The following is a 24,960-nucleotide window of genomic DNA, read 5'->3' as shown; positions in this document are numbered from 1 at the left end:
TGTTGCATATGGACAGTATATATGGCAATGTTTGGTCATCGCGCAGGACCCCAGCTGTCAGTCCTGCCTTTGGACAACACGCTTTTATTGCCATCCAAAATCCAAGCACCCACTTCCACGGCGCAGCCCGCCTCCTGCGGACAGCCTCAGACGTGGACGCCCGACGCGGAACCGGCCGCCGCTTCAGCAAACGCGTCCACTCCAACTCCCTCGAGCCAGACGGGGGAGACCACGTCCGGTGGTTCCGGCGAGCCCAAAGCACCTTTGAGCGGCACACCAGCAGCCAGCGCACCAGCAGAGAACCCCGAAGTGTAAGAGCCCAAAACAACATGCTGTGTTTGTTTGTCCGGTCGGCAGCGCGGTAGAATACTGGTTAGCATGCGTGCCCGATTGAAATGGACATTTGGCGTGCATGGCCGTCAATGGCACTGAATGAGAACAACTATTATAGAAAATGGATGGATGGATGACAAGGCAAATTTCTTACTGATTGCAAATTTTGCTCAGATAATTTTTTATATTATCAAAGCTCCAAAAACATACTGTCTGGGTAATATTTTTTGGGTGTCAATTTTAAGGATATTCAACATTTTGCCAAATATCGGCATTGGCCTTTTTGAAAAAAATGTGACGGCCAATAATAGATCAATTTAAAACCACCATTAGATCTTGAACAATATGGAGGACCAAAACTGCCAAAATTAAAAGTACTTGAATGAATGAATGAATAAATAAAAACAGATATAAAAGATATAATTTAAAATTTAAATACAAAAAAATACATAGAAATAAAAAACAACTATATATATATATATATTTATTAATTTAATTTAATTTAATTTATTTTTATTATATTTTTTATATCCGTTTTTATTTTCACTTTAATTCATTTATTTATTTTAAATGTTGCCAATTGTGCTCCTCCTTTGAACTAGTCCACCTGACGATGCTGCTTTTTTTTTTTTTTTCCAGCACCACAGAGCAGTCCCGAATCGGCATCCCCACTGGCCCAGATTCCACGGACAGCCGCACCAACCCGCCCGCCATCGTTGTTTACATCGTGGATGCTTTCCTCAGTCCGACCGGCACGCGGAATGAAGGAGGGGAGGAAGAGGAGGGCGACGAAGTCGAGGCGGAGAGCGTGTGGCTGCTCGGGCTTCTTCGCTGCTACACGGAAATGCTGCAGACCTTGCCCGAGACCGTTCGACCCGCACTGGTTCTGCAGGTAATAAAAGAATTGACGCAAAGACTTTTGGCTTGTCCCACCAGGGGGCGCCACAGTGAGTCACGACACCAGTAGCCGTAGAGATAATGAAGAGTTTAAGAGTCTGTACTTGAACAAAAATAATTGAACAAGTACCAGAACTTCAAGCTGAAAGAAAGCCTTCACCGCAGGTGGTGCCATGTCAGTACCTCCTGCAGCCTGCGAGTGGCGAGAGCCATTTGTACCTGCAGCACCTGCGCTCTCTGGCCTTCTCCTGTTACTCCCAATGCCGACGCCTGCGGCCCCACCACACGCACATCAAGTCCCTGACCGGGTTTGGCCCCGTCTCCACCGTCACGTCCGTCCTCAAGAGCCCAGATGTAAGTGACGACGTATGACATATATGGACTGTGTATGAATTGTAATCATTTTGTAACGTGACGTTTGTCTTCCTCCAGCATCCCAGCCCGGTGCATCTGTACTCGCCCCCCTTCATCCTCGGGCCCACCAGGCCCAAGCAACCCGAACAAGGAGAGATTTGGGCCGAAGTCCCCCCCAGATACAACGTGCTCTTTGTGGGCTACTGCCTGTCACATGACCAGCGCTGGATCCTGGTGTCGTGCACCGACCAGCAGGGGGAGCTGCTGGAGACGAGCATCATCAACGTGGACGTGCCCAACAGGTGCGTGTGGACAAATGAGCAAATTCACTCTCTTGGGTTTCAAAACTTTTCCGCACTGTTTTTTTTGTTTTCCGCTGCAGGGCACGCCGCCCGAAAGTGTCCGCTCGGAAGATGGGTCTGCAGAAGCTGTGGGAGTGGTGCGTCGGCATCATCCAGATGACCTCGCTGCCGTGGAGGATTGTGATTGGTCGGTTAGGGAGACTGGGCCACGGCGAACTTAAAGGCGAGTGGCTGTTACTTGACAATTCATTCCAGCGCCCTGAAAAACTGAAATGGAGCTTTTTAACCTGAAGCGGTAGTTTGTGCAATCTCAATCTGAACACTAGGGGGCACTATGTGAGTCACTCAGGTTTACCTTGAAGTTTCAGGCTTAACCGGTGTAAGTGTTATCAAAGTGTACTGTTTCTCTCCGCCAGACTGGAGCTCGTTCCTCGGGGAGCACTCGCTGCACTCGATAGGGCGCCAGCTCAGGGAGGCGTGTCGCATGTGCGGCATCTCGGCGGCGGACACCCCCTCCATCCTCAGTGCCTGCCTGGTCGCCATGGAGCCGCAGGGCTCCCTGGTGGTCATGCCCGGTAAGTCCAGGCAGCACACTTTGGACTTGAGTGCCCACGTGAAGGTGGTAGTATGGAGGTTTTCAAAGTGAGGAACATAAAACATCAAAGAAACGGGGAACATGCAATAATATTCCTGGGTCAATTTGACCCAGGCTATATGATAAAAATGCATCCTGATAGCAGTATTAACCACTTTGGTTGCAATTTTTCAAATGAAAAATATATATTTTTTTTTACAAGATTCATCATATAAAAACTGCTATTTGTGGTGCTTTAACTTTGAAATGGGTCAGTTTGACCCGGGCTATGTTTAATGTTGCAAAAGCAACATTGTAGCCCATGATTAACAGTTATCAATGCAAATGTGTCAAATGTTAATTCAATTGTATGTTGATGACAAGTTCGATAGCGGAAAACTTCCAACTTAAAAATGGGTCATTTTGACCCGGGCTGTTTGTTCCAAAAGCATTCAGATGAACAACAATAATCAATTTAATTGAAAATATGTCAAAATAAAGTTTCATAGCATTAAAAAATATATATTTTAAATTGGTAGTTCTTAAACTTTAAAATGGGTCAATTTGACCCAGCCTGTGTTCCAAAAGCTTTCCAATACACAATCGTAACCATTTGAAATGAGCCTTTTTAATGGTGTGTTGATGAGAAGTTTCATAGCAACAAAAAAAACACCACTAATTTGTAGTTCAACATTAAAATGGGTCAATATGACCCGGGCTATGTATAATGTTCTTAAAAGCATTCTGACAAACATTTAAGATTTTAACTGAAAAAGTTTTAATTGTCTGTTGACCCAAGAAAAAACTAATATTGTATGATGTCACGCTTAATATTTAATACTTCAGAAGAATCAATAAACATAGTTTATAGCTTTTTAACTGTTTTTATTGCACATTTGTTGAAATTAACAAAAAAAGTTTGTTGATGTGAAGTTACATAGCAATAACAAACAAACAATAGTTTGAGGTCAGTTTGACCCAGGACATGCTCATTGTTCCAAAAGCATCCTGAGAAATATTGTTATAGTTCATTTTAATTGCAAATATGTTAAAATGATGATTTGAAAGCCTGAAAGTGGGTCATTTTGACCCAGGACATAACAGGAGGGTTAACATCAAAGATAACTAAATGCATAAATAAAAACAAATCTTTACCAAATGAATACATAAAAAAAAAAAAAAAAAATTTAATTGTTGCAAATGCATGGAACGTCACAGTTTGGCCTGTCATTCTTTCACGCGCCACTAGAGGGAGCTCGCCGACCACTAGCAAAGTCATGTTAACGACACCAAACGTAACCATTTTTTGTCAGACGCCGTGACCATGGGCTCCGTGTTCGGCCGCAGCACCGCCCTGAACCTGCAGACGTCGCAGCTCAACACGCCTCAGGACGCCTCGTGCACGCACATCCTGGTCTTCCCGACGTCCGCCACAACCCAGCTGGCGCCGAGCTCCTACCCCACCGAGGACAATAACGGTACTCATTAGCTTTTACTGGAGACTGCAGCGCCAAGGTCGCGTCTTTAGACAGCCATAAAGCTGCACATGCACAGCCAGTGAAATCATGAGCTGGAACAGCGTAAAGCTCAGTCTACCTTCACAAATATGATTTTTTTTTTCAGATAGCTACCAAATACAAATATATATTACATCTATTGTAACCGGATAATAGAGTATGCCTGAACCAATGTAAATTTTATTTGACTAACAAGGGGGCATTTTTGTTCAGAATAGCTTGTGCATTAAAAAATAAATAAATCCCATCACATTGTGCGTTTCGATCATGTAATGAAACCGCACGTTATTATCCAATAAAAAAAAAAAAAAGCAAATAAATGACTTTTGTTCCCGTAGACGACATGTTCGACCTTCCCTTCCCTGACGAACTGGAGAACGACATCGGCCACGACATGATGCTGATCACGGGTAACCTCCATCCTTCCCCCAACACCTCCCCCGTGCCGTCGCCGGGCTCTCCATCCGGAATGGGAATGGGATGCCATTTTCAACACACCAGAGTGAGTGGAGACACATTAGTGAGTTGACGAGTGCTTTGGAATTGTGCTCCTGCTGCAACAGAGCAGTCAAAACAAAACAAAAAAACAAAACAAGATTTGACTTAATATTTTTATACATTGTATTTTGTGGTTCAACACTCAAAAAATCAACTTCATCTTATAAAAGCTGGATGTAAACATTTATTTATTTATTTATTTTACCACCAAAGCACAATAAAATGCACTTTTTTTTAAATCAGATTAATCACATCTTAGAATTTTGATTAATCACAATTAATCGCTAATTGTGATTAATCTGATTAAAAAGGCTTTTTTTTATCAACATTTTTAGCCCACCAAATTTAAAGAGCGCCTGTTATGTGTTAATTATTTCAACATTTTTCACTGCACACTTTCATCCTCCTCTTTTTCTAATTATTTGCATAATAAAAAAAAATGACCCCAATAGTTTGACATGAACAAATATTTGGAATGTCATACGCAAACATTTATTAAACACTTTACTTTAATGAATGTAGTTATGTTTATTGCTCAAACACAACCTGGCGCTACTTTTAACGTAACCATCCGCTGTCAAACTAAAACATCACCTGCGGTCAAAATTAATAGTGTGATTAATCTTCGTGAATACATGATTCATGTGATCATTTTTTTGTGATTAATTAACGCTTTCACTTTGACAGCACTATTCTTAATTTTAAGCATAGCCACATAATTCACATTACAGATCGATCAAGTTTTTTTTTTTTATCATGCAGATGTAAAAATGTATCGTGATATTTTTTTTGGGCTAATATTGCTAAATAAGATAATACAGGGTGACACAATGTGAATTTGAGTACAACCACCTTAAAAAGAACACTTGGTGTGCATCATGATATTAAAATATGTTAGCATGGTTGACCCTGGTGTTCCTAAAATAAAAATAAAAAAAGACAGATTATTCCTAAAAAGTATATTTACTGTAACATTGTGCTAAAATTTAGGAAGAATAAAACTGTACTAAAAGTCAAATGATATAAATGATTGATTAAACTGTATTGCAGATAAAGGTTGAATAAAAATCCCCCCCCCCCAAAAAAAAAAAATCGATTCTTAAAAATGTTATACAAACACATTTGACTAGAAAGTTTAATACTAAACTTGGACAGTGATTCCTTCTACCACTAGAGGGCGCCCACATACCGTTAATGGTACTACTACCACACCTGTGTATAGAAGACCAAGAGTGGTAGGGTAGCTAGGATCATGTGAATGTCTTGTTCACAGAAAAAAAAGGAAAATATCAAACTAAAAATTTTTAAAGTTTGGGCTAATTTTAGATTCCGACAATATGTGCAATATTGAAAAACGAATTTCTTGGTGCAGGTGACTGAGAGCATAGTTCTTGTCGCAGTGAGGTATTTGGCAACACGGCAGTCGAATCCACGCGATTGCATCTTGACTGACACTCGACATCGCACTCGCACACAGCGTGTGCGAGTGAAGCGCTGCCAAGCGTGGAGGAATTTGGCTCCGAGGCGAAAGACAGACGCGATGACAGTTTCTTAACGGCTCAATCGCAAAGTAGAAAGCGGCGTGACTCCAACACATTGCTGGTGTCATCGCTCACCTGAGGGGAGAGCGAGATAAAAGGCCACTTCAGGGCTGCTCAGATTTGTGGGGAACGTGGACGCTAGCTAGCGCATACCTGGGAAACGGCACAGCAGATAGTCGACGCCATTTCAGTTTTGGAACTTGCATCCGCTCAAGTGAAATTTCTTTTTTTCGCTTGCAAGCAAAGGAATTCTTTCTTTTGAATGACAATGTTGAAACCCTAACCTTTAGTTTGAAACCCGACTTAAAAAAAAAAAAAATGAAACCATGACCCTTAAGTACCACTGATTATCACACCCACCTAGATTTCAAACCCTAACCCTAATTTCAAACCCTACTGTTAAAACCTTACCCTTTTATGAAACACTAAAACCCATAACTCGAAACCTTAACCCTATTTTAAAGCCATACATTGAAACCCTAACCATAGTTTGAAACCCGAGGTCACACATTCTGACATCCCACTGTTTTAAATGGAAACTCTTGAAACCTCACTTTGAACCCCTTATCCTACTTTGAAACCCTAAATCCTGTTTAAGTCCCTACTCTGAAACCCAAATAATGCTATGAAACCCTCATTTGTAACCGTAAATTTACTTACCCTACTTTGAAAAACCCTATTTTAAATACACACACCATCTTTGAAACCCTAACTTTACACCCCAACCCTACTTTGTAAACCCAACCCCTAGTTTGAAACCCTGTACTTAGTTTGAATCACTACTTTAAAACCTTAACCCAAATTTAAAACCCAACCCAATTTTGACTTTAGAACCCTACTTTGTAACCCTAACCATTTTTTGGGGGGTGGGGGGGGTGTAATACTTCCACTGGCCTGTTTGGTCGCCATTTCTGCCTAAACAACGCCATTTGTATTTTTCACCCTAAAAATCAAGCGCTTCCAAACGGTCTGCACGCATGTCCTCCAACTATCGTGTTTGCGCACGCCATCCGCGCCACGCCCGCGGCGAATAACCGCATTTCCTGTTTGCGCAGAGCCAAGGCGAGCGCTTGCTCTCCAGAGACAATCCCCCGGAAGAGCTGAAGCAGCAGCCGCTGGCTCTGGGCTACTACGTCTCCACGGCGCAGGCCAGCGGACTCCCGCACTGGTTCTGGGCTCCGCACCCTCAGGCCGAGAACCAGTGTCCTCTGTTCCTCAAGGTACTCAAAAGATAAGAGGTCGATTTGGTTGTGGTTTGAAAAAAGAAAAAGAAAACAAAAAAGCCATAAAGCTATGAAGGGCTATGCGACCACTAGGGGGCCCCCTCGAGTATTATATTGTGATCTTTCAATCTGTATATAAGTAAAAACATGTCGGGCTGACAAAAAAAACAACACTGCCAGCGCTAAATTCCGCTAACGGGCGCAAAGGAAAAGCGAGCGGCACAACTTGGCCCGCCGCGATGGCCGACCGCCACGTGACGCCCGGCTGCTTCTCCGCAGGCCTCGCTCCACCACCACATCTCCATGGTCCAGTCGGACGAGCTGGTGGCGGACAAGACGAAGAGGACGCCGCACCCGCTGGACTCGAAAACGACCTCCGACGTGCTCCGGTAAATATCCAACACATGTTGCGCTTTCCTGGCTTGCGGGTGTCGAATGTGATCTAAAGTGACTCCAGAAGCGCTGCGGCTGAAGAGCCACAATGCTGTCATAACTTATGCAGATGACAGATGAGAAATTGTATTGTTTATTTGGATTTCTTTAGCAACACAAGTATTTTCTCACATGGCTGTCTTTTATGTGGCCTTTTGAGCTATTGCTCCAATTTTATGAGCGGCACATTTTTTATGGTTATTATGATAGCAATAATAAATTCAGACTGCTGAGGTTGCAACATTTCCTAAACGCTACAAATAAAATGTTCTGGGAAAAAAAAAGAAGAAGAAGCATATTGTCATTTTTCATCGTAATGAATTGCATGACTTCAATAGTTAACTGACGATTCATCGCAAATTTTATATCTGTTCTAAATGTACAATAATAATGTCAAATCAAATATTTTTTTTCTATAAACCTCTAAATTTTCGTAGATCTCGCTGAAACGTAGAATCGGGGCTGCTTTGTTAAAGATTTCTAAGGGGCAATACAGTCTTTTTTTTTTTAATTGCATAATACACTATAAAATATTGCTAATTTAAATATTTTTTCTTGTTAACATAAAATTGGGGGAAAAAATTAAAATTTAAAAACTAAGCTTTTTTTTTTGTCATTGACAGTAATTTCATAGTAATTCATGAAATTGAATTAAAATTAAAAAGATGTACTGTACTGTAAAAAACGAGTGATATCATTTTTCTGCCACTAGATGGCATTATTTCATTTGTAAGACGGTGACAGCTTAGTGCATTTTTCTCTTTATATTAAGAGCTATCTAATCTTTAACATGAAGTAACTTGTGAAATTCGGCACATTTTTTAAATTGAAAAACACATTTGTTTATTTTATTTTTTCCTTACAAAATTAACCCCCCCCCCCCCAATTTTTTTTTCTTTCTTTCCATCGAGCAGTTTTTCAAATGTGCTACAGAATGTTCCTTCTCAATCTCAATACCAAAATGTCTCCCAATTACAGATTTGTATTGGAGCAGTACAATGCACTCTCCTGGCTGACCTGCACACCCGCGACCCAGGACCGCCAGTCTTGCCTGCCCGTCCACTTGGCCGTGCTGGTCCAAATGTACAACGCCATTCTCAACATGCTATAGCCGTGTGCGCCTCCTCTTCAGCAGCTCTGTGCCTCCTCCTCCTCCTCCTCGTCCTCCTCGAGGAACTCTCCCGGGGCCTGGAATGTAAATCAGAGTGACAAGTCGAGAAAAACAACAACAACAAAACGCTTCGAAATGGCCGTCACGGTGCTTTCGAACGGAGAGAAACTGCAGCTCTCGTCAGACCGGAGTGGCATTTTGAAACAAACGTCTGCAGAAGAACTCTTCTTACCTGTAATATTGTTCAACCAGCAAATTTGCATGTCAACACACATGTGGCATTGTTGCGTCTTTACGTTTTTTTTTGTAAAAAAAAAAGAAAAAAGCGCTGTTGAAAGTTGAAAGGTTATCTTTTAACTCCGACGAGGGGGGGGTTCGCAAGCGGCACTTTTTCTTCACCTTTCAAAGGGTTGTGTTTAAGCAATGGCGGTACAAAAAAAAAAAAAAAAGAAGACAGGCAGGGGTGTTCATAATATAAAACATTTGCAAAGAATTGAAAGTTATTTTGTAATATTTAAAAAGAAACAAACTGAAAAAAAAAACAAGGCCTTTTTATTCCCAAATGTTAAATCACTTGGGATCTGATATGAACGTTGTCAATTTAATGCAATATTTATACAAATTATATCATGTCATAGAATTTGATATCTATACGTATATACTTAATAAATATATATTACCTCTTCCAAACAGGCACTTAATAAAAAGAAAGCGCGATGGACGCAAACCTCTCGAGTGGACACAGAAAGAACATCAATTAAAAATCTTTCTGTTTTATTTAACGCATTTCAATTCAACATATGCAGGAGATATTTATGAGCAAAAACGACTCCTTGAACTTGGCAATCGAAGTTGTTGAAATATAATATTTAAGAATAACACTTTGTATGATGATGTCAAGCAAATCATGAGAAAGGCCCGTCCTCTTCACTTTGCTGTTTGTTACAACCTCAGCATGTTTGTATTATACATCATTCAGCTGTGGGTTTGGTTTTTTTTGGGAGGGGGGGGGGGGGGGACATTTTCTAAAGTTGTACATTTCAAGCTGTTGTTTTTTTTGTTTGTTTTTTGCTGTGAGCTTTTATACATATATATAAATATAAATATATACAGTATACAGTGCAAAAAGTCATTTACTTCCAGCCAAAAATGTGGAAATTGCCAAGTGAGTGTTCACAAATTGTACAGACAAATGCAAGTTTGCAAGACTTTGTTACGTCGGTCATCAATTTGAATATGGAACAGATCCACACAAGTGGGACAAATCTGTTACTTTTACACTATTTTTTAAAGTAAATTATTAAAAGCCTTCCAAGTGAGGACGTGTTGGCTGTGCTCTTTTACTGTTACACTCGTCGGACACATCATTAGGCACGTTCACAGTTTTAACATCTTGACACATTTTTATTATGCAAGATGAGGTTTAAAAAAAATAAAAAAATAATCTGTTGTTGTACCAAGACTGACCAACGGGAGGCAGTGTGGTGCCATTCAGACTAAAACACAAAAAAAGGAAAAGTATGGATTTGCTGTTGTGAATATTGAACAGGATTCTAACCTGCAACTCAACAATGTGAAATAAGCTAACCTTGGATTTTTTGGGGTCACATTTTAGTCTATTTCTACATGTGATAATCCCAGCATGTACTACACACAACACATATGCTAAAAAATTGGCATTAGCACAAGAATGCTAACTTTAGCCAGAAGCTAGCTAGCATCCCATTTGCGCCAGTCGTCACCGAGAGCTTCCTGTGACATTTGATCACAAGGTGATTTACTGAGTAACATTAAAAGACGTTCATATAACTTGTTTCGATTGACTTGATTGATCCCTTACATTTTCTTGTCAACGGAAACCAGCGCACATCTCGTCACGTTTTAGCCATCAAAGAGCCACGTTTGGCTCGTCACCGTCACAACATCATGTTAGAGAACGAATCGGGATTGTGCCCAGAAGCAGAGAAACAATTCACCTCTGGCTTTTCAAATCCTTTTTGTGGATTTTGGATTTGCATTATTAATTAAAACGGCAAATTCACAAAGTTTACGGCCGAAACCTGTGGTTAACTGGGAATATACATTTGAGGAGCCCCCCCCCCCCCCCCCCCCCCCAAAAAACGTCCCTCTTGCATTTGTGTATGAATAAACGAGCGCTGGAGACCATCAAGGTCGTATGAACTGAATGAGGGGCGAAAACAACATTTGAACAGAATCCTGAGTGGACAGGAAAAGCAGACAAAAAGTCACTCTTGGAGGCAGAAGCCCCGCTTGCATTGAAAAAAAATAAAAAAATAAAAAATCATGAGTGGTTGAAGAGTAAAAGCCAGTGAAGGGTCACTTGTGGAGCCGCCCGTTTAATGGCCGCAGCCAACTGGAGGAAGCGGCCTCTTAATTGACCGCATTGTGTTGCCGGCAGATGGCATATTAGACCACGGCCGTTCCACTCGCACGTGACTCGCCGGCGGCCAAATGGCCCGTGGGCAGCGCGAGGGAGAAGGCCAGCGTCGGCCCGGGCATTAACGACACTAACTGGCAAAGGTTTGGAGGTCGGTGGCGTTTTTTGTCTGGCTTTTCATCCGAGAAAAAAAACAAACAAACATGAAAAGGCCTCACTCTCGCTTAAGCGGTCCGATGAGGTCAAAAGGGGGTTGGCATTGAAAATACGGGAGGCGGAATCAAATGGGCTTGAGCTAAAGTGATTGTTGGAAAAACACGCTCGCTTTGAATTACTTCAAGCCACTGGAACTTCGAGTACACGATAGGAAAATGAAACAAAAGTGTACGTAAATAATAGAATTCATTATCATTTACTTTAGCTTCATTTGTACATCAAAAATATAATATAATAATTCATATTTACAGATCAACTTTGACTTGTTATAAATCCTCTATTTCACACACAAAAAAGTTTTGCTTTAGTTCAATAAAGCGTATTTTTCATTATTTTGTCATCTCAAAGTTTTGCACCCGTTTCAGAGAACTTAGCAAAATTCCATATTTGTGAGTCACACACTCGTGACCACGTGGCACATTTGCCTCAATATCTCTGACAAGTGAATCTGCTAAACTGCTCAGAGCCGACCTAAGACACGATAAATATCATATAATTACAAGTTCCCAATTATTACCTAAGCTTGAAGCCCAGACAAACAACATAATTGTTATGTGAATGTCATACGTGACAGGAAAATGGCCCTTAAATGTACATGAACTGTAAAAGTTCAAAGCAGCCCTCGTCAAGATCAGTCAAAGTGTGTAAAAACAAGGCAATAACTTCATCTGATTCCTTTAACCAATCAGATTTCAACCTCCATATATGTTGCCGTGCCAATCTAATCTGCCCATGCACATGAACATATTTGAAATGGGACGACTCCCTAAACCAATCCGATTTCTGTCTGCGTGTGCTGATGAACCGTTTGTGTATCCGTTGCAGAAAGTGCTACGACACAAAAATGCTATTCGTTAGCCCGCCCATGGTGTTTTGCATTGTGTGTTAGCGTTAGCATTAAGCTCGCGGTGAGTTATGAGGTTGCTTCAAATGCACAACATGCGGTCCTCTTTACTGTTTGTTAAAGTTGTTTTTTAAACAAGAAAAGGAGACAAAAGTAAAATAAATAAATAAACAAATAAATACATAATCCGTTCAGTGTTGCAGCCATATTGTCACTCCAAAATGGCAATGGGAGGCGATGCGGAGTTTCGGGGGGCAACGTGGCAGGGCCTCCCGCTGCCGGGTCAGGGAGGGTTCAAGGCTCGGGACGCTGTGGGTGGCGCGTCACAAGCGGCGATGTTACGATCTGCGAGACGTCAGGGGTCAAGGGTCACGCGACTGAAAGCTTTCATGTTGTGTGGTCACAACAAGTGACGGATGAAAGAATGAAGAAAGCGATGGCAAATAAGCAATAAGCGCATGTAGCATTAAGCTAGCAGACTATTGGCTCATTGTTGTGGTTGTTTTAATTGTGTCTATGTTACATCATTCAATGCATGCATTTTCACCTCTATTGAAAGGTAGAGATCATTCGATATTAGGGGTGTTGGAAAAAAATCGATTCGGCAATATATCGCGATATTACAGCGCGCAATTCTTGAATCTATTCGATATGCGGTCGAATCTATTTTTAAACATAATTTTTTTTATGGGATTATTCAACAAAACGTCTTACTTAGGGTTAGGATTCACACATTAAGCATGGAAGAATGTTCTATTCATGGAAAATTAAGCTCAATTAAAATTTCAGACATGAAACAGACCGCAACCTGTTTGTTAAATGCAGTGGCTCAGTTAGAAGCCTGAATTTTCAGATAAACAAATACATTTTCATACAAATCTTACAGTGTACATGTACAAGTTTACAGATTCGTATTTTCTACATTTGAGTAAAAAAAAAAAAAAAATCGCAATAATCAATTTTTACATTCGCATCGGGAATAATCGGTACTGAATCGAATCGTGACCTATGAATCGTGATACGAATCGAATCGCCACAATTCACACCCCTATTCCAACATAATTCCATTTCTTTCAATAGCATCCCACCTTAATTTTTTTCCGTTTCACATTTCAGCATTCACATGCAATTTCTCCAGAAACTGCTTCATCTAACTAAATACGACTCCCAATTTTATTGACTTTTTTTTTTTATCTGGTAAATGACGGCTTGTGCCTTGAACAATTCTTCTGCGGGAGCAGCACAGCAGCATTCATGGTATGCCGGAATGCATTGGTCGTCATTAGCTAGCAGCGCAGGTCGTCCACAGTGTTGTGGCAACTGAAAACCGGCTCAAAAAGGAAAAAAAGGCGTCGGCAATTAATTTGTTTTCATTCCACTTTGGGTGGCGAGTTACGCAACGATTATCAGTCCATCGCATCCACGCCCATCGGCCACCGTTTGAAATATTTGCGAGTTTGACACCGCAGCATGCGCAAAATGAAAGGTGCGTCTGCGGCCGCCCGACAAAAGGAGAGGCCCCGTCAACGTGTGAACGCTTTACAGCAGAGTCTTGTAAGGACACGTTCAACAGCGCGCTCCCAAGCGCCGTCATCAAACGCCGCGCCGCGCCACCGATGAAGAATGGCGCTCAGCCCTGCGGCGCGCTCCTGTTGAATGGATGCCAAAGCGCGCTGGAGGTGAAGAACGGCGGCGACCCCCATACCTCCGTGTCGACTCTCAAATGTTTTGACATTTTACACGGCAGTCATCGACTGATTGAACGCTTGGAAGTCGGCCGAAAGATTTATTGCGAGCGGGTCGAATGACTGATTTGATGATGATGATGATGATGATCGATGATATATTGAATGGCACTAACCTGGCGAAAATGACCTGGAACCCATTTTGGGTCAAAAGCTCGGAAAGGTTGTTCAAATCCTACAAGGGGCCAAATTTGGCTCGCCACCTCGTTTTTTGTGGACCACCACAGAAAATCTATTTGTTCTTGCTGTCTACAATATATGTATATTTATATATATATATATTAGGGGTGCGAATTGCCTCGTACCTGCCGATTCGATTCGTATCACAATTCGTACGTCACGATTCGATACCGATTAATCCCGATGCGAATCTATAAATGGATTATTGCGATTTTTTTTTTTTTTACTCAAATTTAGAAAATACTAATCAGTAAACTTGTACACTGTAAGATTTGTATGAAAATGTATTTATCAGAAAATTCAGGTTGCAGTCTGTTTCATGTTTGAACAGCACTGAAATCAAAATTTAAGGCTTAATGTTCCATTATTAGGAACATTCTTCCATGCTTAATGTGTGAATCCTAACCCTAAGTAAGACGTTTTGTTGAATATTTCCATACATTTTTTTATGTTTATCCGTATATCGAATCGATTCGAGAATTGCGTGCTGTAATATCGCGATATATTGCCAAATAGATTTTTCTAACACCCCTAATATATATATATATATATATATGTAGTGTAAATGTATTTGTATTAGCAAACTCATGTAACAACATATACCCAGCTAGCTAGCGCTAAGCTAACCTTTCGCGTTTACATGACCAGACTCACTTTCGCTTCACGCTTTTTGTCATTTATGTTCAGAGAGTGTTTTCATGCTTTTACGTGACAATTTAAGAATGTTTAAAAAAAATGAGTTATACATGTAAATATTTGTTTTTGTTTCATCTTAGCTCGTTTTCACCCTCCCCGCGTCCAGTGGACCAGCCGAACAATATCGAATGTGTCTTTTCAGATGGCATGAAGCAAAATGCCAAATTAACAGCCCTCCGCTATTGTTCTGAGGCGACACAACAGCTGGCAACGCGACACGACACCACGTGGCCCGCGTGGGAACATCAGATTGAGTGGTTGGGGGGGGGGGGGTCGCATTTGCAGGAAGAGGCCCCTAAAAGGACGACACGCATTGCGAATGCAGTCGCTAATACGACACAATGCGTCCTCCTTGCAGGGCTTTCGATCCTTCAAAGATGCCGCAGTGCAAACGCCACATTCGGCTTGAGATGATTTCAAGTGCTGAGCCACACTCGCCGGCCACTTCATTAGGTACACTTGCACTATCCAAATTTGCCATGGCAAAGTTCCACATTGTTCATAGAAATGCGTTTCTAATATTTGGACCTCCTCAACATGAATAGAAATGTAAACATATTTCAAGCCTCTCTGAAATTGGCAAACAAAACTGAGCTGTGCACCGTAATGCGCATTTCAATGTGTTTAAAGCACGTTAGGCTTAAACGTTCGGAATATAAATATATCGAAATAAAATCAGAAAAACATTTTTTTTTTTTAGGCCGGTGCTGATTCCGACATGTTTCTAGAATAAAACTCAGATAAGCGATTAATCGGCCGATTAATTAAAAAAACATAATTAATACAATAACTTATTTTTTGGTCCATAAACATTTACAACAATAAAGCTATAAATTGACTGTTATTAGCTCTTTTAAAATTGGCAAAAATCGGCAGATTTTATTTCCGATTTTATGAATTACAGCATACAACACGGACAATGCCATTCAAGCATTTTTTTTTCACATTGGAAAGTAGAAATTAATAAATAAATGTTTTATATTATTAAAATAAATGTTCTTGGTTAATTAGTTATCGTAATTTTATGATGCCAAATATTGGAATTAGCATTGGCCTATAAAAAAAATAAAAAATCAGTCAGGCCTACAATTATTATTATTATTTTTTTAAATATAGCTTCATAAGACTTGACGATGATGACAACAGCAGTTTTGTTGTGCGAGCCCTAACATATGAAAGTAATTCTATTCATTGCATGTTAATGCGCTAAATCAAACTCCTCGCGGACAACCTTCCGATTAGCCATCGTGGTGCAATTATTCCCAACCACCACGCACACCCGCACGCGCACTCACACGCGCACATGCTTGCGCATCCTGTTTCTTTTTGCGCTTCACAATAGGCACTCGAGTTGTTTTTGCGGCCGAGCGACGAGCCATCGCTCGCTCGGCCGCCGCGGCGACGACGACGAGGCCTATCAACGCCTCGGAGATGTAAAACACTACCTCTCCACTCTCATTCTTTCATTGTGCCGTTAATGAGTTGACCTAATTACGGGGAGGAAACATGTTTGGTGCAGCTGTCAAACACAACACCCCGGCACGCCACACACCTGCGACTTGAAAACACACACACGCACGCCAAACGGGTGATTACACACTCCTGTGCGTGTGCGTGTATACTGTATATCCGTTTGTGCATGTTGCCTAGCAACCGCTGTGTTTTGACCTCTCTGGGACCTTTTGTTCATCAATGCAGACGGTGGTTACAGCTAATTATTCGACGTTTTCATTAGACACAAAAGCAAACGCATTTTGTTTTTTTCCCTTACGTCGCACACTTATACAATAGAAAGTAAGTAAATAGTAAAGTAAAAATATTCTCATGGCTCTCATGAAGTCAACCCATGTGTAAAATGTTTGATACATTTCAACTTGAACAAAGTGATTTAGACAAAACATTTTTTCTCTTTTTTTTTTTTAAGTGAACAAGTGAAGCTATTTTACAAAATGCATTTTGGCGACAGCAGGTTGATTTTAAGGTGACCAAATTAGAAAAAAATGAACATTTGAAAACAATATATATATTTACAATGGATGTTGAAACATTTTGAGGGGCAACTGTATAGAATTTAAACCTCGATACAGTTCAATGTTAACAGAATTTTGCTTTTCTCTACTGCAGTGATTTTTAAAATGTGGTACAAATACCTAAGTCGCACGCAGGCTCCCCCTAGTGGTTTGTGAAATAATAACGTTACAAGCCTTCAACTGCTTTTTGTTGTTGTTGCTCATCTATGACAGTACATTTATTATGTACAGTTGAGTTGTGTTTAACTTTAGAGTATAATACATTGACATTTAAAGATGTATGCATTTTGTTGCCAAGCTTTTATTTCCCCCCTCCTCCAAAAAAAAGACAACTTATTATTATTATTATTATTAAGCATGTGATAAAAATGTTATCCATATTTGATGGGGAGCCATCATGTTTTTTTTTAGATGGATGGATGGATAGAAGTTTTAATCTAATAAAAAACACTAATTAAAAAAAATCTCATTTTAACCTATACTGTGTGGAATGCGTGTTGATGCAATACCCAACATGTCCACCAAGAGGCAGTGTAACTCAAGAAATGCAGTTGAAAGACGCGCCGAAGCCATTTGAGCTTTTTCTTTTTTTTCTTTTCTCCCCTCCCAACCAAAATATGACTTGTATTGTTTGTACGTTACAGGTCCTAATAGGTTAAGTGAGATTCCTGAAAAGTGTGAGGGCATTTCTTTGAAAATATGTTGATCAGAATGGCGTATGTTCTCCCTTCCTCGTCGCCTGTTCGTGTTCGCACTGTCAAATGTATTTGACCATTAAAATAAGAATACATCAACACCTCTTGAAATTAAACAATTTGTTTGAAAAGGTAGCTTTGGCTAAGATTTCCAATGGATACTTAATAAAACTTGACTGTATTACGATTACTGATTGGAAAATATATATTTAGTAGTAAATGCACATTTAATGCTTCTACTATTATTTATAACGATAATAATCATATCGCTGCTCTACTACTACCAATAATGATAATCACAATGCAACTATTGGTTACTGCAAGTAAAAATAAACACTACAAATGCTACTATTAATAAAAATCAAATTAGCCTAATTAGTTATCTACTAAGGCATAATATAAATGTTTTTTTCCCTTGGGGGAGTTGAATGCATAGCACTGCTAAATAATACTACATACTACTAAAACAACTAATGAAAAAATAATACACCTAATGCTCCTAATAATAACAATAAAATGATTGCTACTGAGATGCTAAAAAAAAACTGCTACAACAAATAATAATAATAGGACGATGGTAACAATAATGACTACATTACTGCAAAGACAAATAATAATAATAAAAATACTAATACCACCATCACTCCTATATAATAACTAATACTACAGCTTTTTTTTAATTTTTTTAATATTATTATTTGAAAGCCTACTATACTAACAATACTACTAATAATTATTATGTCCTATTACCACTGCTATCAACCACAATACTTGTACGACTATTACGACAACGCTACTAAAAATCAACAACAATAACAACTATCAATCTGGAACAAAAAGAGTGATCTAAAGAGTACTATTATTATTTGCGAGACAGCAAGGTGTGGCCGCAGCACAGTGCACAGAATGAACCCCCCCCCCCCCCCCCCCCTCCATGCACGCGCCTCGCTGTCAGTGTCGCGGCTTGGAGCCGCCCAACACGTTTGCAGCGGAGGATTCGCATTTTTTTTGTCATTGACGATGACGGCAAGTGACGCGGACGACCACATCACGCAGCACTGACAGCCTCGCTCGGATGTGCTTGGACGATTATAGCCTTGCAATAACAATGGCGGCAGTCATCTCTCACATTAAAACAAACAAAAAAAAACGAAACAAAACATATGAAACAACCCCCCCCCCCCCCATATATATATATATATATATATATATATATATATATATATATATATATATATATACATAGCCTCACTCTCTGGTTCCAATTACGCCATCCTTAATCATAAAAGCATCGGGCGAGCTGCTGCTGCTGCTGCCGAGTGAGAACCGACCAGGTGAAATATGGCCCCCACCTTTCAAAATTCCATTTTCACTCAAGTGGACCCGCGCAACCCGGACCATGCATGGGGGTGGGTGGTGATGGTGGTGGTGGTGGGGTTGAGGGGGGGGGGGGGGGGGGGACATTGAATCCTGAGAAGCACGCACACACATGTATACCGGAAGCGAAGAACATTCGCAGCAATTTCGAAAGTCGCTCTGTTTTCAACGTGATCAAATATGCAAATGTCCTTCTCAAGAAATGACTTCATTCATTGATGAGGGTGCGTCTCTTTTGTCCACACGTGTATGTATGTGGTTGATAGTGGCAACAAGTTAGGTCAGGGTGATGTACACAAGCAGCCAAGTTACATTTAGGCTTAGGCCACTTTTTTTTCTTTTTTTTTATAAATAAAAGGAGTGCGATCCCAGCCTCTCCTTTGTGATTACATTAGCCACAAGGGCTGGCAGGCCTCCGCGTCTGCATATAATTTCAGTCATCGCTCTCTATTTGGACGCAGCAGATGTTTCCTCACGTCAACACGCCCCTGACAAAGCGAGATGGAGAATTAAGGCGAGCTTTATCCCTCGCTCTCTTCACCGCCGCGGCAGCAAAAACGCAAAGACAAACAAACACCCTTATTGCGATATAAAAGCTGTTTTGGGTGTTGTGAGAGACGCAGATTGATGAGTTGCTTTTGAAAGACGCGCTGCATCCTCCCTCCAACGACAAGAACATCGAAAATCACTCGACTTCACTTGACGCAGCATCAGATTTGTTTTTTCTCTCCTTTTGCTTCTTCACTCGTTTGGAGCACACGCGTGGATGGATGGATAGACAGAAAACAAAACAAAAAAACAAAAATACCCAAAAAGTTTGGTCAAATAAATTGACCCAAGTTGACCCAAAAATGGGGTTGTTTTTGACCCAGCAGTTTTGAGACTGCAGACCGAATAAAAAATAAAAGTGTTTAAATTAAAAATAAAAATATATTAATATTTTTATATAATAATAATAATAATATTATATATATATATATATATATATAACGTATTTTTTAAATATACATTCACTAATAATATATTTTTTAAATGGAAAAATCAAGCTTGTTTTCTAATTGCAAGTTTACCGACTGAACCCCACCCCAAACCCCCTCCCACCAAATTAAGTAAACTACCATATGATTAATTACTTGAAAATAATGAAATCAAAATGTTTAATTACGTGTAGCCTACAAAGTTTTAATTTTAGGAAAAAAATAAAGATTGAGAAAACACCGCAAATGTATTCAATTCAATTAAAACCCGTTTGTTCGATTAAAAATGAAGAGGGGAAAAAAACTTATCCCGTTTGACTGGTGTCTCGGTGTTTTTAGTACAAATAAATACAATCGGAGGCATGCAGGAGGAGGAGGAGGAGGAGGAGGAGGAGGAAGAGGAGGAGGAGTGGACGTGGACATCACTAACGAGAGGTGACATGTTTTCAAACTCCCTTCAGGAGCGAGACGCACAAAAGTGCTCCGAAGACAAATCAAGTCTTCATGTAATATTTCCTCTGCATGCACCCCACCACTTAAAAAAATAAAATAAATAAAAATTCATTAGAGTACACACACACACACACACACGCACGCACACACACGGTTGGGATGTTATTGTATCAATTTTAGTGAGTCGGCCCCAATTAGGCTATTAAGGCTTTTGCCTCCCCAAAACGGATTTGGGGGGCTAAAACGCTTTGGATTCTTGACATCCCCTGAAAGTCAAGTTTATTTGACTTTCTGACGAGATTGTGCAAACTTACGCCGAATCAAAGAAGAGAGAGGGGGGGGGGGGGGGGTGTAGGAAGAACTACGGTTTTTTTTCCCCCACGTGCTTTTTCCAAATGGCGCAGAAAGAAAATAAACACAAAATAATTCGACAGTTGTCATTTGAAAATGGGGGCATGTGTACAAGTCAGTCTCTCCACATGTTTTTTATTTTGATTTAATTATTATTATTTTTATACACCAGCCACTGAACGGCGCTCGGGACCTACAAGACATTTTGACATGATTCTTCTTTCGTGTGCAATAGAAAGATGCTGAAGAATAATACATATTTTCAAGTTACGGATATGACGTGGAAAAATTTTGCATTTGATGTGTGTTTTTGTTCAAGTTACAAGTTTTAACTTTATTTTTTTTTTATATATGTAAATGACAACCTGAATAAATAATTTTGGTGAACACTTTATTGAAGCTTATTAACAGTAAGTAATGAATGAGAATATATGTTTTTGTGCTTTATAATTGTAAAAGCTAAACTTGGTTTTAACAAAAAACTAAGTAGAACATTTACATAGCTAAATAACTTATAGGAGTGGAAAAAATAACTCGTTTCAAATTGTTTGTTGTAACCAATTATAGGCTTATATGAGTTTTTACTTTACTTTATTCACAGAAAATGTCAAATCCAAAACTAATCTTGATTTTCAATTGATAATTAAACTAATTATTTATTCTAATATAAATATTGCTAAGGTTTAACCTGAAATCAGAATTTTATTAGGATTTGGAAATAAAAAGTGATAAAAAAAAGTGCAAGTGTGTGCGTGTCTGTGTGGTTACAAAAAAACTTAAAAAACCCTTAAAGAATAAAATGATGAAATGTGTAATTACCTACATTATTAATAACCACAATTACAAGCAATTGGTTTGTTTTATTTTATATTTATTACACTTTAATTGAATTGGGCCAAATATGTTATCGTTCTAACGGAACGCTTAAAAGTTTTGGGAATCCTACGTATAGCGTCATGACGTCATCGACGTTATGGTGGGCGGGTCTCATCTCGTTCCTTCGGGAATCAGGAGTCAGCCATGTTTACCCGAGTCTTGATTTAAGGGCAAACCTAAAAATGGATGTGGTAAATATTGAAATGTGTTTTTTATTTGCTTGCAAGCTCGTCGTTTGAATCATTTTTTCCCGTTGTTTTATTATTACACATTTAAATGTGTACATAAAAGAGGCCAGCAAGCGTGAGCGCTGTCATGTTGTCATCCATTCAAGAAAGTTTGGAGTCTTCATCATAATAGAACGCTTGTTATAACCTCCCCTGTCCAAACACGCTCTCACGCTGATGGATGATTCATATCTGACAACTATCACAGCTTCTTCTCCAAGGAAGCTCACATTTCATATTATTTTCCTGTTGTTGTCCAAATATGCAAAGCCAGTGGAACGCAGAGTCGTGGAAATTGTGTGACACAAGTTGAGCAAGTGATTAAAGCATGTAAATAAGACAAAGCACATAAAAGCAAAACAAGCGCGATAAATTCATTCGTTTCCTGTCGTTCTCGTGGAGCCACAAATCAACCACTGCGTCTTCAGCCTTCCACGAACAGCTTCATGCCCCCCCCCCCCCACCCCCCAGCTTCGTTTTGGGCCGTCCACATGGAGAAAGATCTCCTTGTGCTGTCCATTCTGCTCACATCATCACCCCACACTTAAGACTTGGCTTGAACGTCCACTCTCACTCACTCGAGAAAAAGAGAGAAAAAAAAATCCAAATTTGATTACTCCCGCCTCTCATCAAGATGAGAGATTTTTTACTGCATTCACACTCCCGCCCAAACAGGGCTCACTTTACCACCATTCTGCACTTCCCCAAAAAAAAAGAAAAGAAAAAGAAGGACCTTTAGTCTTTTCAGTGGGGGGTGCGATTGTTAAAAAAAATTGGGGATGTTTGAACGAGTTGAGCATTCAAAGCTATTTGAATACGTTGGAAAATAAATAGTGGAATTTGTAATAAATAAAGAGTACTCATCAACAAGTGGTCCTGAACAGAATAGTTGACTTTCCTGATGTTCAGCACTCAAAATCGCGAATCCGTGCAAGCGCATAGCTGTTAGCCTTGTTAGCTTCTTGGGCTAATGCGATAAGGAGGGCTAGCAGCAAGAAGTGAAAAGCCGCCTTCGCCGCGGAAATATTACGTTTGATAATACACAGACAACCAGAACTAACAATAACTTTATTCATTTAATTATTTTTTTATTTAATTGGATGTTTATTCCTTTGTTAACATGAGATGCTTTTTTTCTTTCTTTTTACCAAAAACATTCTTCAAAAAAATGCTGATAAATGTTCAATGATGATGATGAACGGGAATAAATGGGGCCAATTAGTTTTTTTTTTTTTTAAATCCACTAATTTGACAATCTGCAAGTGCAGAATTACGAGTATTGTAGGGGTCAACTATTGTTTTAAATTGTAATCTCACCATTCACCACTAGATGGCAGACACGGCTTGGTTGCACTTACAACTACTTTTGAATACAATAAAAGTAGCAGAAAAGAAAGTTTGGCATCCAGATGACTTGTTCCCCCAAACTACTTCCACTACTGCCACCACACATATCGACCAATCACGTGCGGCTATAATCTGACACCAGAAACAAGATTTTGAATTTCCCGTTAAAAGTTTAAACTATAGCAATTCCTGTTTTGGTGCCACAAAATCCAACTGCAACAGACAGTTAGGACTGCTGAAAAAAACTCATTGACATACCCACTGATGGGGACTTGCAATCTGCAAGGACCAAGCAGTGGGCAGGCACAATTCTTTCAAACCCTCCACATCCTGGTCACCACCTCTTCCAAGGCTTCAGTGCCATCTTGTGGACATTAGATAAAAATGCAGGTGTGAATGCGTGACTAGCAATGTCACTGTACACTCTAAAAACAGTTGGGTCAAAAATAACCCAACAATGGGTAAAAAATGGACCGATCCTCGATTTGACCCAATTTTGGGTCAAGAAATGGGTCTTTTAGTGTGTAGCAACTCATAAATATTGGTCAGATCCTTTACTAGGGTCAAAAAATTGGGTCATTTTGTGTAAAGCAACCAAAAAAGTTGGGTCAAATTGACCCATAAAATTACTTTTGACCCAACTGTTTTTAGAGTGTACTAGCAGACTGCAATTTACTGTCCAACAAATCCAAACTGTTTTATGACTTTAATCACAAACTACAAAAACTGCCATCTTAAAATGTGCCATCTTAAAATGTTCCTTGTTGGAGGTGGATTCTCTGACTGCCATCCTAAACGATACACATCGACTCCCCCCCCCGTTACATTGCACGGGGGCCCGAAAGCCATCAGCGGGTGGTCCTGCTCCATTGTGACACCTCAGCCATGTGACGCATCAGAGAGCGGCACACCTCCACGCCGCTTCCATCGGCTCGACGGCTTCTTAAAAGATAAGACGGCAATGCAAAGTGACAGCCAAATGGAAAATCTTAGACACACTTGAAGAGATTGATCGCAGCCGAGGGAAATTGAAGGCATCGTCTTTAATAAAATAAAGTTTGGGGGGGGGGGGCACGAGAAGATGACATTAATTCGTCCTCGGCACGTGAATTTCCATTTCATTGGCTATCCGTCATCTTTTTGTTATCCCTTGTTGACGTTTAAAGTGTGTTGCTTTTGACGACGGCGTTGGCTAACGCACATTAACACGCATGTGCTAGCATACCTTGGACATTTGCATTTCACATTTATCTTTTTATAACAAACCAAACGATCATTTGTTTCTTATGTCACATTTATTTATACCAATTATGTCACAAAAGTTGGTAAAGTGATTATGGGAATATTTGGCTAACGGCGTGCTAGCAAGGGAGTTTGCAAGCTTTTTTGGGACGCCGGACCTGAGAGACGAACTAGCTTAGCGCTAGCTAGGATGAGACTAATAGCGAAATATATGGATTCAAAATGGAACCAAAGAGAAAAAAGAAATCCTTTGTTCTGCTCAGTTATTTTGCTATTGTTTTGGGAGACGAGAACGGATTAATAGCATTTCCATTCATTTCCATTGAGGATGTTTATTTATGACGTTGCTGTTGATATAGCAGACAACCTGCATTTTCCAAAGAAATTGCCCATCGCAATGCCTTATGCCTCACATCCCGCCGACTGTTTGTGCTCTAATGGCGTGTGTGACTCGTGCAGCTCCCATCTTCTTTGAGGGTTAAAAAAAAAAAAGAGAAAAAAGAAAAGAAAGTCAACACCCTCAT

The 24,960-nt window shown here is 40.0% G+C and overlaps 1 protein-coding gene and 1 long non-coding RNA gene across 3 annotated transcripts in view; one reads left to right on the top strand and one right to left on the bottom strand.

Moving 5' to 3' along the window:
* Window positions 1-9,794, top strand: part of LOC147161696 (mediator of RNA polymerase II transcription subunit 13-like) — a 90,309-nt gene extending 80,515 nt beyond the window's left edge. Inside the window, exons 21-31 of one of the 2 annotated variants that reach the window (XM_086095993.1) lie at window positions 47-311; window positions 973-1,225; window positions 1,396-1,584; window positions 1,663-1,886; window positions 1,967-2,109; window positions 2,303-2,461; window positions 3,774-3,938; window positions 4,316-4,479; window positions 7,072-7,236; window positions 7,519-7,628; window positions 8,650-9,794. In XM_086095993.1, the coding sequence (XP_085952119.1) occupies window positions 47-311; window positions 973-1,225; window positions 1,396-1,584; window positions 1,663-1,886; window positions 1,967-2,109; window positions 2,303-2,461; window positions 3,774-3,938; window positions 4,316-4,479; window positions 7,072-7,236; window positions 7,519-7,628; window positions 8,650-8,782 (1,970 nt within the window). In that variant the 3' untranslated portion in view covers window positions 8,783-9,794. The remainder of the gene's footprint in view (window positions 1-46; window positions 312-972; window positions 1,226-1,395; window positions 1,585-1,662; window positions 1,887-1,966; window positions 2,110-2,302; window positions 2,462-3,773; window positions 3,939-4,315; window positions 4,480-7,071; window positions 7,237-7,518; window positions 7,629-8,649) is intronic. The other variant, XM_086095991.1, reaches the window with a different exon arrangement.
* The window catches only part of LOC147161695 (uncharacterized), a 129,041-nt gene continuing 112,648 nt past the window's right edge, over window positions 8,568-24,960 (bottom strand). The window contains exon 6 of the long non-coding RNA XR_015097293.1: window positions 8,568-8,859. This is a non-coding gene — a long non-coding RNA (uncharacterized LOC147161695). The remainder of the gene's footprint in view (window positions 8,860-24,960) is intronic.

The sequence above is a fragment of the Leptonotus elevatus genome, chromosome 15, assembly GCF_054856555.1.
Source record: "Leptonotus elevatus isolate MCC_2025b chromosome 15, RoL_Lele_1.0, whole genome shotgun sequence".
NCBI classification, from domain to species: Eukaryota; Metazoa; Chordata; class Actinopteri; order Syngnathiformes; family Syngnathidae; genus Leptonotus; species Leptonotus elevatus.
The sequence above is the reverse complement of the archived record's forward strand: the minus strand, read 5'-3'. Positions and strand labels throughout refer to the sequence as shown.